This window comes from Sylvia atricapilla, chromosome 22 (genome assembly GCF_009819655.1).
Source record: "Sylvia atricapilla isolate bSylAtr1 chromosome 22, bSylAtr1.pri, whole genome shotgun sequence".
In the NCBI taxonomy this organism is placed as follows: domain Eukaryota; kingdom Metazoa; phylum Chordata; class Aves; order Passeriformes; family Sylviidae; genus Sylvia; species Sylvia atricapilla.
Genome location: NC_089161.1, coordinates 5,048,117 through 5,060,029, shown reverse-complemented (window position 1 = coordinate 5,060,029; position 11,913 = coordinate 5,048,117). Strand labels below are relative to the sequence as shown.

Below are 11,913 nucleotides of genomic sequence, written 5' to 3'. Positions count from 1 at the left end.
GTAACAACAAAGAGGTACTAATGGATTTGCCACTCTTAATTAATCTGGGGAAGCTCTGTGACCTCTGCATGCAGGAAGTGAGACCAGCTGATGGCAGTGATATAAATACATTAGGCTGAAAAAGTGGTGCTCAGCCTGGACCAGGAATAAACTAGTTTCCCTGGTGAAAAAATGGTGAATTTGGGTACCAGCACCAGGCACCTGAGCCAGCCTGTTGAGAATCTTCAACCCTCCTCTCACAGGAGAGCCCTCTGCAAAGCATTTGTGGGGCTGGGGAAGAAAGGACTGGGGTGTCTGTGCTCCTTTTATCGCCTGATGCTCTGCAGGTACAAAGTGGCATGCCTCAGGCTGGGGAGAAGTGAGTGTCCTCAGCAATTCCAGGAATGAAGACATAGGAATCCTGACAGCCAGAGCCTGCTGGGCTCAGGATTTCAGAGAGCCAGGAGAGAAAAGAGCACAGTGAAGCCTGTGGGAGCTTCCTCCAGCATGTCAGTGCTGGGCAAGGCCCAGCTCAGGCAGAGAGTGCACCGCTGGCCCTGGGAGGGATGGGTTCCCTCTGCATGGGATAAAACACCTGCATGTGACAGAACAGACTCTGTCCTAACTTTAAACAGGTCCTTTACTTCTGAACAGCTGGATGAAAAGCTCCTGCTGGAACCCAGCCCTGTGCAGGGTGCTGGCTTGTCCCCTGCCAGGTGGATGAGCTCCCAGCCCTGTTCTGGGAGAAGCAAGGCAGCCTCAGCTGCTCTCTCCTCACTACACAGGACAAACAACCCCAATTCCATTCCTATAGGATCACCATTCTGTGTTTCCCTGATGACAGGCCTGCTCCAACATCCTTGTAAGTGCCCAGGTGAATCCCTCCTGCAACACATGGCACACCAATGGCCTGGTGCTACCAGGTGCTAGGGGAAGGCTGAAAGACTCTTCTTTACATCACAACTCTCAGAGCCCAGCACTCAGGGTGATAGGATCTGTGCTACACCAATTCCTCATGCCTCAGTAAGGCTGTACACACAAAGGGTCTGGACATTCCCAAGATGCCAAGAACCTTTCTGCCAGCCAGGCAGTTGTAGTTACCTGATGAGTGAAAGAGCTGGTGCAGCACAGCTCTGCCAAATTCCCTTCTTTCTCTCAACACCATGCAGTACATGTTCCTGACTGAACCAGCCAGGGATAATATATGTTGTTGAAGACGTTACAGCCCTTCTCATCTGGAGAAGAAACCATTCCCACAAATGTTAATTGAAGTGCACTGCACATGTTTAAAAAAAATTCTTTATTTACATTTCAAAATGCTTAAAAAAATTAAATTCAGGAGAACCTCAAAAGCATGGATCTGACCTGTGGAGAAGTCTGGGGCAGTGGGTGAGCTGGCTGGAATTGGAATTGCATGGAGCCAGCACAGGTCTAATCACTGGTAAAGGAACACTGAAAGGAAGAAGAAACAGGTCTGAACTGCTGGACAACCATTCCCAACAGATCCTACAACAGCCAGGCTGTGCAGTGGAGGCCACACAAAGATTTTAAGTGTGCTACACACACCAGCTCCCATCATGCAGACAACTCAGGAGTCCTCCTGGGTCTGCCTGCCAGGCAACTTCATCTACTTCAGGAGTTAAAAGCAACAGTGCCTCAGCCCAGCTGATTTTCAAGGACCTTGACACGTAGCTGATGTGGCTGTCTGACATCAGGCAGTGCAAAAGCTGTTCTCATCCCCAGTCAGGTGAGACATGAGGGTACAGCAAGGCTGTTCCTAAGACCTGCCCAGGAAATAAGTAAGGTGGCACCAGCTTCCCGGCTCGAGCTGGGCATTGGCCAGAGATCCTGTACCCAAGAATAAAATGATAAGGCTGGGCCTGAGGACAACCCTAAAGGGGACCCAACCCTTTCATCAAGAAAAGGGACAGCCTTGCTAGCAAGCTTTTTTTTCAAAAGCCTGTAAACGCTACCACAGAGGTGCCAGGGGAATGGAAGAATGATTACAATGATTACTCCCAAGAGTCTGAAATGCTGCAGGTCTCTAAGACTTTATTACAAAAGAGGGAACATTGTGTGCAATTTCAGTTGCATTTGGATATCATTTAAGGGAAGGTCAAAAATTGTGGGTATGTGCTTTTGTGAGAACTGCCTCCTGAAATTTGGAAAAAAAATCAGCAACCAAAAGGCTAATACAGCTGATTTTTGACAAGCTGCAGCCCAACACACTGAAATCTAGACAGATTTGTTTAAATACCTGTGGTTTTTAGAGTAAAGTGAGCAGACAAAATACTCTATGTTAGCCTGAGACTATTGGTTTGACCAAAATGAAGCCTGAAAAGCAGTAAATAGTGGACACATCCCTTCAGATAAGGAGAGTAGTACTTTTTTCAAGGTAAGACTATGGTCTTAAAATGGTAATTCCTTGGTTCTTCAGTGGTGTCAGTCCTACAGCTGTACTGAGCAAGGAGGCTCAAGTCCTCCCTTTCTCTTCTCCTTTTCTTGATACCTGCTGTCTCACCCATGGATACTTTGCTTTTTGTAGCTGTTGGACAGTTCTCCAATCTGCAGGTCAAAGTGAGGCCTCCCACCAACTAAACTGCTGGGTAATGCCAGATGGATTACTGCTGCAATTCCCTTTCATCCTCTTTCTGGAATTGAGGCTTCAAGGCAGCCTCACCCAATCCAAGGAAAAGCTCCCACAAACCCATCTTCCCCTCGACTGCAGCTGCAAAATCTTATCTCTGCTGTGCTGCCTCTGGTGTTTGTGCAGCTTGGAGGGAAGCTGGCAAAAAATGAATGCTGTTAGAGAAGCACTTTCTGGTGTTTCCCTGAGCTGAGACAGCTCTCTGCAGGTTCAAAGGAATGTGAAAATAAGTCAAAAGAAAAGTAAAGAAGCAGAGCAGCCCAGAGTTCATGGCACTGTGCCTGTGAAGATTGAGACTTACCACATTGCTCTATCATCATTTCACATTTCCCCACACTGAGAGATCACAACTGGCAGCTTGGGTTTGTTATTGGGACCCGTGGGCACATTCTGGGGACAAACAAACACAGAACGTTAAAACTTATAAAAGCACAGAAAACCCAGGCAGTGACAGGTACTGGAAGACCGACTAAGAGATATCTCTGTAGCATGAGGAAGAGGGAATTCCAGACACAGCTCAGAGGAACAGAAAAGCACCATTACACATTTGGCAAAGGCCCAGCAATGAGCTGATGAATTCTTTCTGTGAGCAGAGGTTTGGGGCACAGACCAGAGGCTGGTCCTTTGAACTGGAGGGAAGGAACAGAGCAAAAACTAGAGAGCTCCTCATGGAGATACTTGAGGCTGCTCTGGCTTTGATACTAAAGCAGCTGCCACAAGTGAGACAAACTTGTGTTCATACAGAAAGGAAAGAGACAGTGACAAAGCAACCCCCATTCAGAACCTCCTGATGTGCTGGACTCAGCTGTTCTCTGAATCTCTAATTTTCTTTACTTTGGTCTCACTGCACTGATACCCAAAGCAGGCTCATGACAACCTTCTAGGAGATTATACCTCCAGCTGTACATCTTCCATATGACCTTTTCTCAAAGCCCCACAGCTCTGTGTTTGCCCTGCTTTCTAGATTAGAGGCCCTTATGCACATTATCCCACGTGTGTCATGGAGTCAATGCTGGCTGTCTCAGAGAACTTGCTGCTATTTGTTAAATCTACTCCTTATCATGCTGTGACACCCAGGCCTGATGCTGGCAGCAATCATCACCTGGACTGCATTTATCTTCAGCTCCTGGAAGCCCATCAGGAGATTAGTTCAATTTTTCTTATTAAACATGATGATCATGGATCAGCAGAACTGATGATTTTGCATCCACTGCATAATCCCGGGCAATGGCAAAGAAGTGAGATGCTTTACGCTCTTGTCTGAGCTGCTGATGGAACAACTTTTTAATTCAGCCTCCTGAACAAATGCAAAGCAAATAAAGCCAAGAACGCAATCCCTGCTCAAAGACTATCAGTCACAAGATCCTAGCATTTCCAAAGCCAACTCATATGACAGCCTGTGCTTCAACAGATTTCCTGCTACATTATAATGATGACAACCAATAATGCCAGTTATCAACACTGGTATTCCCTGGTATCCTGTAAACAGACAGCAGGAGAGAACAGGACAACTCTACTTAATCCTGTACATGACTTTCCAATGCAGACACTCACAGGGATGTCATATTCAAACCTCACATATTCAAACTTACTTCAATTTTTCTCATGACCAACAGCCCATCGACAATTTTACCTAGAATGAGAAAATGTATCCACATCAATATGGCTGTTTTTTACCTTTGTTTCCCCACCACTCATCACAGGTGCATGCATTTTTGTCCTTCCTGAAAATCCCCGTGCAGTGTGCAGTTATTGGGCACTTCAGGGTTTGTTACTGATCTCTGGACTCATAAAGGAAACAATCCCTCTTCAAATATTCTCCACATTCAGAACAGATTAAGTGCCTTCTCCCATCACAGGGATGGTGTGTGTAGAAATTTGGGGGTTGAGACCATCAGCTTAAGACTGGCCTGGAACTCCTACAGTTCAACCAGCAGTAAATGCAAGTTGGCAGATGTGATTTCACAGATCTACTGTCCAAAACTCTGACGAAAGCTCAGCACTCTCTGATAGTGGAGAAGAAAGGAATCCTTCCACTCACTTGTGCCTTCTGCACTGGCATAAGGATTTGTGTACAAATACAGTACACTGAACACTGATCAGGATTAAAGCCAACCTGTGAAAAAATGACTCATTTCAACAGTGATCCACCACAGTATCAGCTTGCACAGATCCCTCACACAGTACAAGCAAGGAGGGAAGAACGAGCAGTCCATACCCAGAGGTGGTTGGGCATTGAACAGGCACCCCAGGGAATGATCACAGCCCCAAGGCTGTCAAAGCTCCAGGAGAATTTCAACAATGTTCCCAGGCACAGGGTGGGATTGTTGGGGTGTCCTGTGCAAGGTCATAAGTCAGTCTTGATGAGCCCTCTGGGTTTCTCCCAGTTCAGAAGATCCTGATTCTCACTATTTATTTTAACAGCACTATTTATTTTAACATCCCTGCAGGGGTGTTCATGAGCTGGCACTCCAGGACCTTTACTGCAGGTACTCACCAAACACAACATGTTTCCCATCCAGCCAGTCACACTTGGAGCACGTGATGAAGAACTGGCAGCCGTTGGTACTGGGACCACTGTTTGCCTGGGGGTTGAGAATGGCAAGATTCAACAAGTGTACAATTTCAGACTGGCCAGAACTGAAGGCAGACACATAAATAAGAGGTGTTGCTCAAGACTGTCTTATTTTTAGCTTATTGCTAGACAAACCAAAAGAAGCAAGATACACATCTGCAGCAGAGCACCCTGTGCTGGGATGTAGTGTGTCACCACCTCTCACCCCACCAGAGCCACATCACTAACTATTTATTATATTTTTACAAAGGTGTGTTCAATACAAGACTGTGCCAAAGTCCAGCCTCTATAGCACACTCCTGAAAAAAGGCTGAACTTCTTGGTGACAAGTATTTATTGGCTGCAGCATTACCCTGAGGAAAACCGAATGCCAGAAACCAGGGCAAGAAAAAACCCAGCTGATTTCTGTTTTTTTGGGAGGTTTCCTCAGAATAAAAAAAAAAATCATTGATCATGATGAGAAAAGTAACAACTGTATTGACACAGGGCTCACAGATGTGAAATTTTATTCATAACCAAGTACAAAACCCAGAGCATTTGCACTCTATTAAGAAAACATCTCCACAACACTGAAGACCACTTGTGATATTGACAACCAGGAGCTAGTAAAGCAAGTTTCTGTCCTCATGAGTGAAGTGAAAAGGTCAAGTTTTGCAGCTGCAGGACTGCAAAGGACAGAGGCATTTTGGCTTTCTGGTTAATGCTAGCCAGCTTCAAAAGGATCCAGCTGACATCCATGGTTTGACCCAGTATAAGGACTTCAGAGCCATGCCACTTTAACACAAAGCTGGCAATACTGGAGTGAATCCCTTCTCTTGCACCACACTACACAAGCTGCTCAGCTGTGCCATCTTTTCGGGCCATGTTTTCAAAATGGATGAACAACTAACCCAAATGATGAAATGTTCTAAGCAAGTGGTTTTAAGGGCAGAGCAGCTGAAAGAGCTGGAGAAGAAGCAGTTGTGGACAGGAACACTGCAGCACTGGCTCTGTTTGGTTTCTATTCCAAAAGTTAGGGTATTGTTCCTACCAGACAATGTGCAATGGTTGCAATTTCTCCTACTATGTTGAATAGGAAGGTCTGTTTTAAAAGATACCACAGTGACACTGCTGTGGCTTTGGAACTCCCAAATCTCTCTGTTTCATCCTTGCCAAGGTCAGTGTTTGATAACAGTATCAGGGAAGAAGAGAACACCACCAACTCACCACTGTATGAAAACTATAAGGATTAAGCTCTTCTGAAAGCAATCAAACCAAGCCTGTCCCAGCACTGCAACAGGCAGCAAAGAAAGGATGCTGCAGGATCAGGAATATTGTGTTACTCAGTATATTAACCCATAAGCAGCTGCTTGACTAGTAGTTACAAAGCAGACCTTGTACCCAATGGCAGAGATTCTGCTGTCCAGCAAATACCGTATACACTTAGGAAAAGGGCACAGAGAAAGTACAAAAGCTTTTTAGTCTGTAATGTCATTATTTCATACTCACCATAGAAAGCAGGCCAGGAGCAGAGTGTTTCAGCTTGAAGTTTTCATCTGCAAAAGGACCCCTGTATATACTGGCTACTCCAGTGCCATCTCCCTGCATGAGACAGGTACTCAGTCAGCCACAGCACAACAATTCAAATTAAAAATTCATTTAAACTCTCCAAGCAAGAGGAAAGGGCAAAATGGATGTTGTATTGCCATTTACATACACCAGCAGTGAACACATTCAGTGTTTCACTTCTGAACAAGAACAGCAACTGGTTTCTAACTAGTTTATTGTTCACCACTCATGTTGGCAGAAGCCCATGCAGATGGTAAGTTTAAGTCCAAGCCTCCCAGAGCAAAGTGGAGGGTGCAGATTGCTTGGTACAGACCAACCAGGACTTGGAAGGGAAAGAAGAGGAGACACGCAAGTATGGGCTGGTGTGACAAAGAAAGCAGAAGTGGTTGCATGACAAAAGTTGGCTTACAGTGTGCTTATGTACTTTATCTTATTTTCCGTGACTTTAGTAGAAATAGGAAAGCAATCTCTCTGTTCTGCAAGGACAAGTTCTAAAATAAAGATTTTCTAGCTTGTGCTGTACTTTTTACAAGTCCAGACATCCTGTGCTTAACTACAAGGCCAAGCACTCAGATCTCAGGACACTGACAGTGAAAGCAGCAGGGGCTGTGACAGCTACAGGCTGCAGGCTCTGACAGCCCACAAGTTCAGAACTCTGCAGAAGCCTGGCTCACATCAACACACACTGGCTTGAGGGGCTGCTGAAAGGCCACCCTGCCCTTGGGTCCAGCCTTACAGAAATGTTCTTGTATAATGACAAAAGGACTGCTCGGGGACCCTTCAACAGGGTCCTTAAAGATGCTGCAGTGAGGAGCCCTCCAGGGAAAGCTGCAGAAGCAATGGAAATGGGTATCTCTGGTACAGTCATTTAAATTTACTATCCTGACAGTTAATTCCATTTCTGTGTGGAGCATCCCTTTCTGTGTCACTTCAGACTCATTTCTTCTGCCTTGCTGCAACCTGTCCACTTCACTGCCTTTCTGATTAACATACATGATCTTTATTAGGCCAAACTTAATAGAACAATAAGATATCAGTAATATACCACATGCAGCTCCACATCTTTTGCTCCACTTACCCAGCCCTTGTTTGTTTTCCTCCTGCTCTCTGTGGTTTACTTCAACTGTTGGCTCTGAGACAGAAACTTGCACCTTGTCTCAAGGGTTAGGGTGACTGTGCTTACACCCCAAGTGACTTTGTAATAAACACAACATATAAATTCCAAATACTGCAGCAACTTGTAAAGCTTGTTGACACGCAGTGGAAGCAATACAGTGCACTGGGACATCTGAGCAGTGTCACAATTAGCAACTGCTCCAGAGTCTGGTGTTGCTGAACAGCCTGCTGTGTGGTCATTTCTCTCAGAGACTTTCACACTACCAAGGTTTATATTAAAAAGGTTTAGAGTTTCCCTCATATTTTCACACATTTCCAAAAATAAAATAATTTTACTGGGTCCTAGAACGGTGAAAAGATCCTGTGGCCCTTCAGCCTTACTCATATATTCTGTTTATCTCCACGTCAGAGCACGACCATCATTGTGGAGCAAAGTCTCTTCTATTTTGAGACAATTTAGTAACAAAAGGCTAGTTTTGATTTAAATGATGTCTTGCATTACACACTGGGTTCTGTACTTAGGGTCTAATCTACAATGTGAATTGAAATTCACAGAGGTTTTTGTCAGGAGGAGGACAACAGAAGGGAGAAGGAAAACAGGGCAAAAAAAATTGTTCACGTTTTGAAAGCTTCCAGGGTATAGCCAGGCTACTGTAGAGAGAAAATATTTTGGAAAGAATGTGTATTCACCCAAGGCTCCAGATTTGTTTTCAAGTGGTTTATTGTCTGTTGCAGTAAGACAACAGCAATGCTGTGAGGATATCTCCAGTTACTACTGAATACCTCAAAAAGGAAGAGATTCCACAAATCAGCACAGACCCTTGGGAACAGCAGCATGTTACAGAGGAAAAGAAAAAGGACAGAGGAAAAGCAACAGAAAAGGACAAAGAGAGTACAGGAGTACATACATTTACGAAGTCACCTCCTTGGATCATGAAATCCTTTATTACCCTAAAGAAATAAAACAACAGTTAGTTCTCAGTGGCCAAAAGTCCTCAAGAAGCTCAGTGTGTAAGGTGAAAAGGGGTTCTGCCTTGCTGTGCATCAGAAGTTAACAGCCTGTGAATGCTGCAGCCTAAAACCTACAGCAAATATTAATTAGTGGTTGATATGAGGTCATTTAGGAGTCATTGCTTTTGACCAGGGGCAGTGATTGGGTGAGAGATGCTGTATCTGATATGGCACACCAGAAACAGGGGGTTCCTCCCATTGGGGAGGACAGCATCCCCAGGTCCCCCAAAGCCACAGAATTACTCCAGCCATGATCCACAAATGTCCCCAACACCACTAATAGCTCAAGGCAGGTCACAAAAACCCATATGGCTCAGGCTGCTATTCAGTGTCTAAACAACAGCAGATGATTTACCTGTGGAAAGTGCTTCCTTTATAACCTATGGGGACACCATCTTTCCTGTAAGGAAGTGAAAAGGAGAATTATTGCAACCTACTAGATATCCCAACACAAAATTCTCCCAGCAATTCAGAGTCCCAAAGGGTTGCCTTATACATTAGCAGCTGCCTTGAAATACAACCAAGTGCTGCAGCCTCTCAGCTGCTGCTGTTGGAGGCAAAAAAAAGGCCTCAAGTGGGCTGTGAACATGAAATTACTCTGTTCCCTGCAACACCCACACTATCATCTTCACAGGATCCCACTGCAATGTGCAGCATGAGCAGGTGGACTCTGTGGACAGGGCTTTTTAGAGCCACCTGGGAACAAAAAAAGTCACATCAAAAAGGGAACCCTGCCAACTCTGTGAGTCTCTAAGCCCCTCACATTTCCTGAGAGCAGACTTCTCTTCCATTTTATACTGGTACAACATGAAAAAGTTCAAGATAAGCCTTTTCTACCAAACCCAGCCCTGTTTCTCCAGAAGAACACTTAAAGGACATTATAATCCACTTACCTGAATTCACCTGTACAAAACTGCCTGGCAAACAAAAAGAGAGCAGAGTGTTAGGTGCATGTGAACTCTGAGGGCTCCACCGACTGGTGCACAGGATTTTCCTTATTGTGTCAGAGATGTTCCCAGAGAACCAGGAACAGGAAATGGCAACTCCTTCCCCCTGCCCCACATTTTGGGGGTCCCCACATTTTCTGTGCTCTTTGTGGTGAAGAGGTCAGAGAGTTAACACTGTCTCTTACACACATTGTAAGAGACAGTGAAGGTGGGTCAGGCACTGTTTTGACAGAGACCAGGGTATGCCTATCCCTCCAATGGAAGTGGGATTTCACATGCTGCATCCCCCAGCTGATGGCAGGAGAATTGGGTGGCCAGGAGACCTCCACCACGGCACAAGGCACTGCCTGCTCTAAATGCACAGAGCAAATAAGGAGGGTTCACAGAGGAAGCAGAGGAAGACCCCTTCCAGCCAGCCAGGGTTCCCTGAGAGACCAGGGCGCCACACAGAACCTCTGAGAACAGAGACACAAAGCAGGTGAAGCAGTTTGGGGCAGGTGCCAGCTCATCACTCTGCCACCAAAAGCCATTCCTGGCCACAAAGTTTCGCAGTCCCAGCCCAGGCCGAGCTGCAGGGATGGCAGCTGCTGGTTACCTGAAGTTCTCTGCTGTTTTGGGCACAACATCTGCGAACAGCTCGATCTTCATGCGGCCGACCTCCTGAGGAGACGGGGCCCAGATGAGTCTCCCAGGTCCCCTCACACACACACACACATACACACTCGCACACACCCAGTCTCCTCATTGACCCGCACTGATCCCCATCCCCACAGCCCCGCTCCTCTGCCCTGCCACCCTTCCCGAGGGGCGCAGTGACCCAGGCCCCGCCATCGCTCTGGGCAGCGCACACCCAGCGCCCATCCCCGGCCCCGCCGGCGCTCTCTCAGCCCCACAGCCCTCCGACACCCCAGCTCTGCCCGTCCCGGGCACCCCACCTGCCCGCCGATGGTCACATCGAAGAAAACCACGGGGTTGTTGGGGTTCGCTGCCAGCGCCGACATCGCGGCCGCTGAGGGAAGCGGAAACGGGCCCGGAAACGGAAACGGCGGCGGAGGGCGAGAGGGGGACGGCGGCTGTGAGGGGAGGCGGTGCGGGCGTGAGGGGTGCGGTGTGTCCGGGAATGGGGGTGAGGGGTGCGGTGTGTCCGGACCGGTGAGGGGTGCGGTGTGTCCGGACCGGTGAGGTGTGCGGTGTGTCCGGGAATAGGAGTGAGGTGTGCAGTGTGCCTGGGCCGGTGAGGTGTGCGGTGTGCCCGGGAATGGGGGTGAGGTGTGCCCGGGCCGGGAGTGAGGAGTGAGGTGTGCCCGGGCCGGGAGTGAGGTGTGTGCTGTGCCCGGGCTGGCTGGAGATGTGCGGTGTGTCTGGGGTGTCCAGGAGGTGTGCAGTGTGCCCGGGCTGGCTGTGAGGTGTGTGCTGTGTGTCCGGGGTGCCTAGGAGGTGTGCGGTGTGTCCAGACTCTGCCGGGCAGGTGTGTGGTGTGTCCGGGATCGCTGTGAGGTGTCCAGGCTGGCCGGGAGGTGTGCGCTGTGTCCGGATGGCCGGAGGTGTTTGCTGTGTCCGGATGGATGGAGATGTGTGCTGTGTTCGGAGTCTGCCTGGGGGTATCCGTGTGGCCTCTGGAAACTCAGGGGAGCAGCGTGCAAGAATGAAGAAAGGGAACTCCATAGAGGAGGACTAAAATGTAGCAAGATTTGCAACATTGCAACAGTTACCTCGCTCTTTTCCAGCCATTTCAAGTGCATAGCTTCTGTAGGGACCTGTTCAGTATTTGTCCCCAAACTTCCCAGCATAACCTGCCAGTGACCACCAAAGGCTGCAGATATCTCAGAAGAATGTTGACCATTAAACCTGACATTTATGACTGAAACAAACCATCAAACCAAACCCAGTCCCAAGTGGTGCTTCTCATTGTTCTATAGAGAGATTGACCATGCAAGAAGCAACAGTGTTTCTTTCAAATTTATTTAACTCAAGACTTCTTTTGTGAACACTCCCCTGTGATGCAGAAAGGTGGGAGCTTTGCAAACCTGTATTGAAAGAGCATGCAGAGATCTCAGGGGAAAAAGAATTCCCAGGAACAGTGTCCCCTG

At 47.4% G+C, this 11,913-nt stretch overlaps 1 protein-coding gene across 2 annotated transcripts; it reads right to left on the bottom strand.

The window, feature by feature from the left end:
• Positions 1 to 1,262: 1,262 nt before the first annotated feature.
• Positions 1,263 to 10,846, bottom strand: PPIH (peptidylprolyl isomerase H). 2 transcript variants are annotated; one of them, XM_066334360.1, is made up of 10 exons: positions 10,759 to 10,846; positions 10,419 to 10,483; positions 9,770 to 9,793; positions 9,232 to 9,276; positions 8,774 to 8,816; positions 6,690 to 6,782; positions 5,124 to 5,211; positions 4,219 to 4,259; positions 2,928 to 3,016; positions 1,263 to 1,431 (listed from the first exon to the last, which is right to left on the bottom strand). In XM_066334360.1, the coding sequence occupies exons 1-9, from the start codon at positions 10,822 to 10,824 to the stop codon at positions 2,948 to 2,950; spliced, it is 534 nt and encodes a 177-aa protein (XP_066190457.1). In that variant the 5' UTR covers positions 10,825 to 10,846; the 3' UTR covers positions 1,263 to 1,431; positions 2,928 to 2,947. The 2 variants fall into 2 exon arrangements, with proteins under 2 accessions (XP_066190457.1, XP_066190459.1); XM_066334362.1 differs by lacking the exon at positions 1,263 to 1,431 and adding an exon at positions 2,015 to 2,134.
• Between the last annotated feature and the right edge of the window lie 1,067 nt (positions 10,847 to 11,913).

Coding starts and splice junctions, on each gene's coding strand:
- PPIH (XM_066334360.1), bottom strand. CDS start 10,824: ATGTCGGCGCTGGCAGCGAACCCCAACAACCCCGTGGTTTTCTTCGAT. Junction 9,277..9,769: donor TTTTGTACAGGTGAATTCAG/GTAAGTGGATTA, acceptor ACTTCCTTACAG/GAAAGATGGTGTCCCCATAG. Junction 4,260..5,123: donor TGGGAAACATGTTGTGTTTG/GTGAGTACCTGC, acceptor TTCTCATTCTAG/GTAAAATTGTCGATGGGCTG.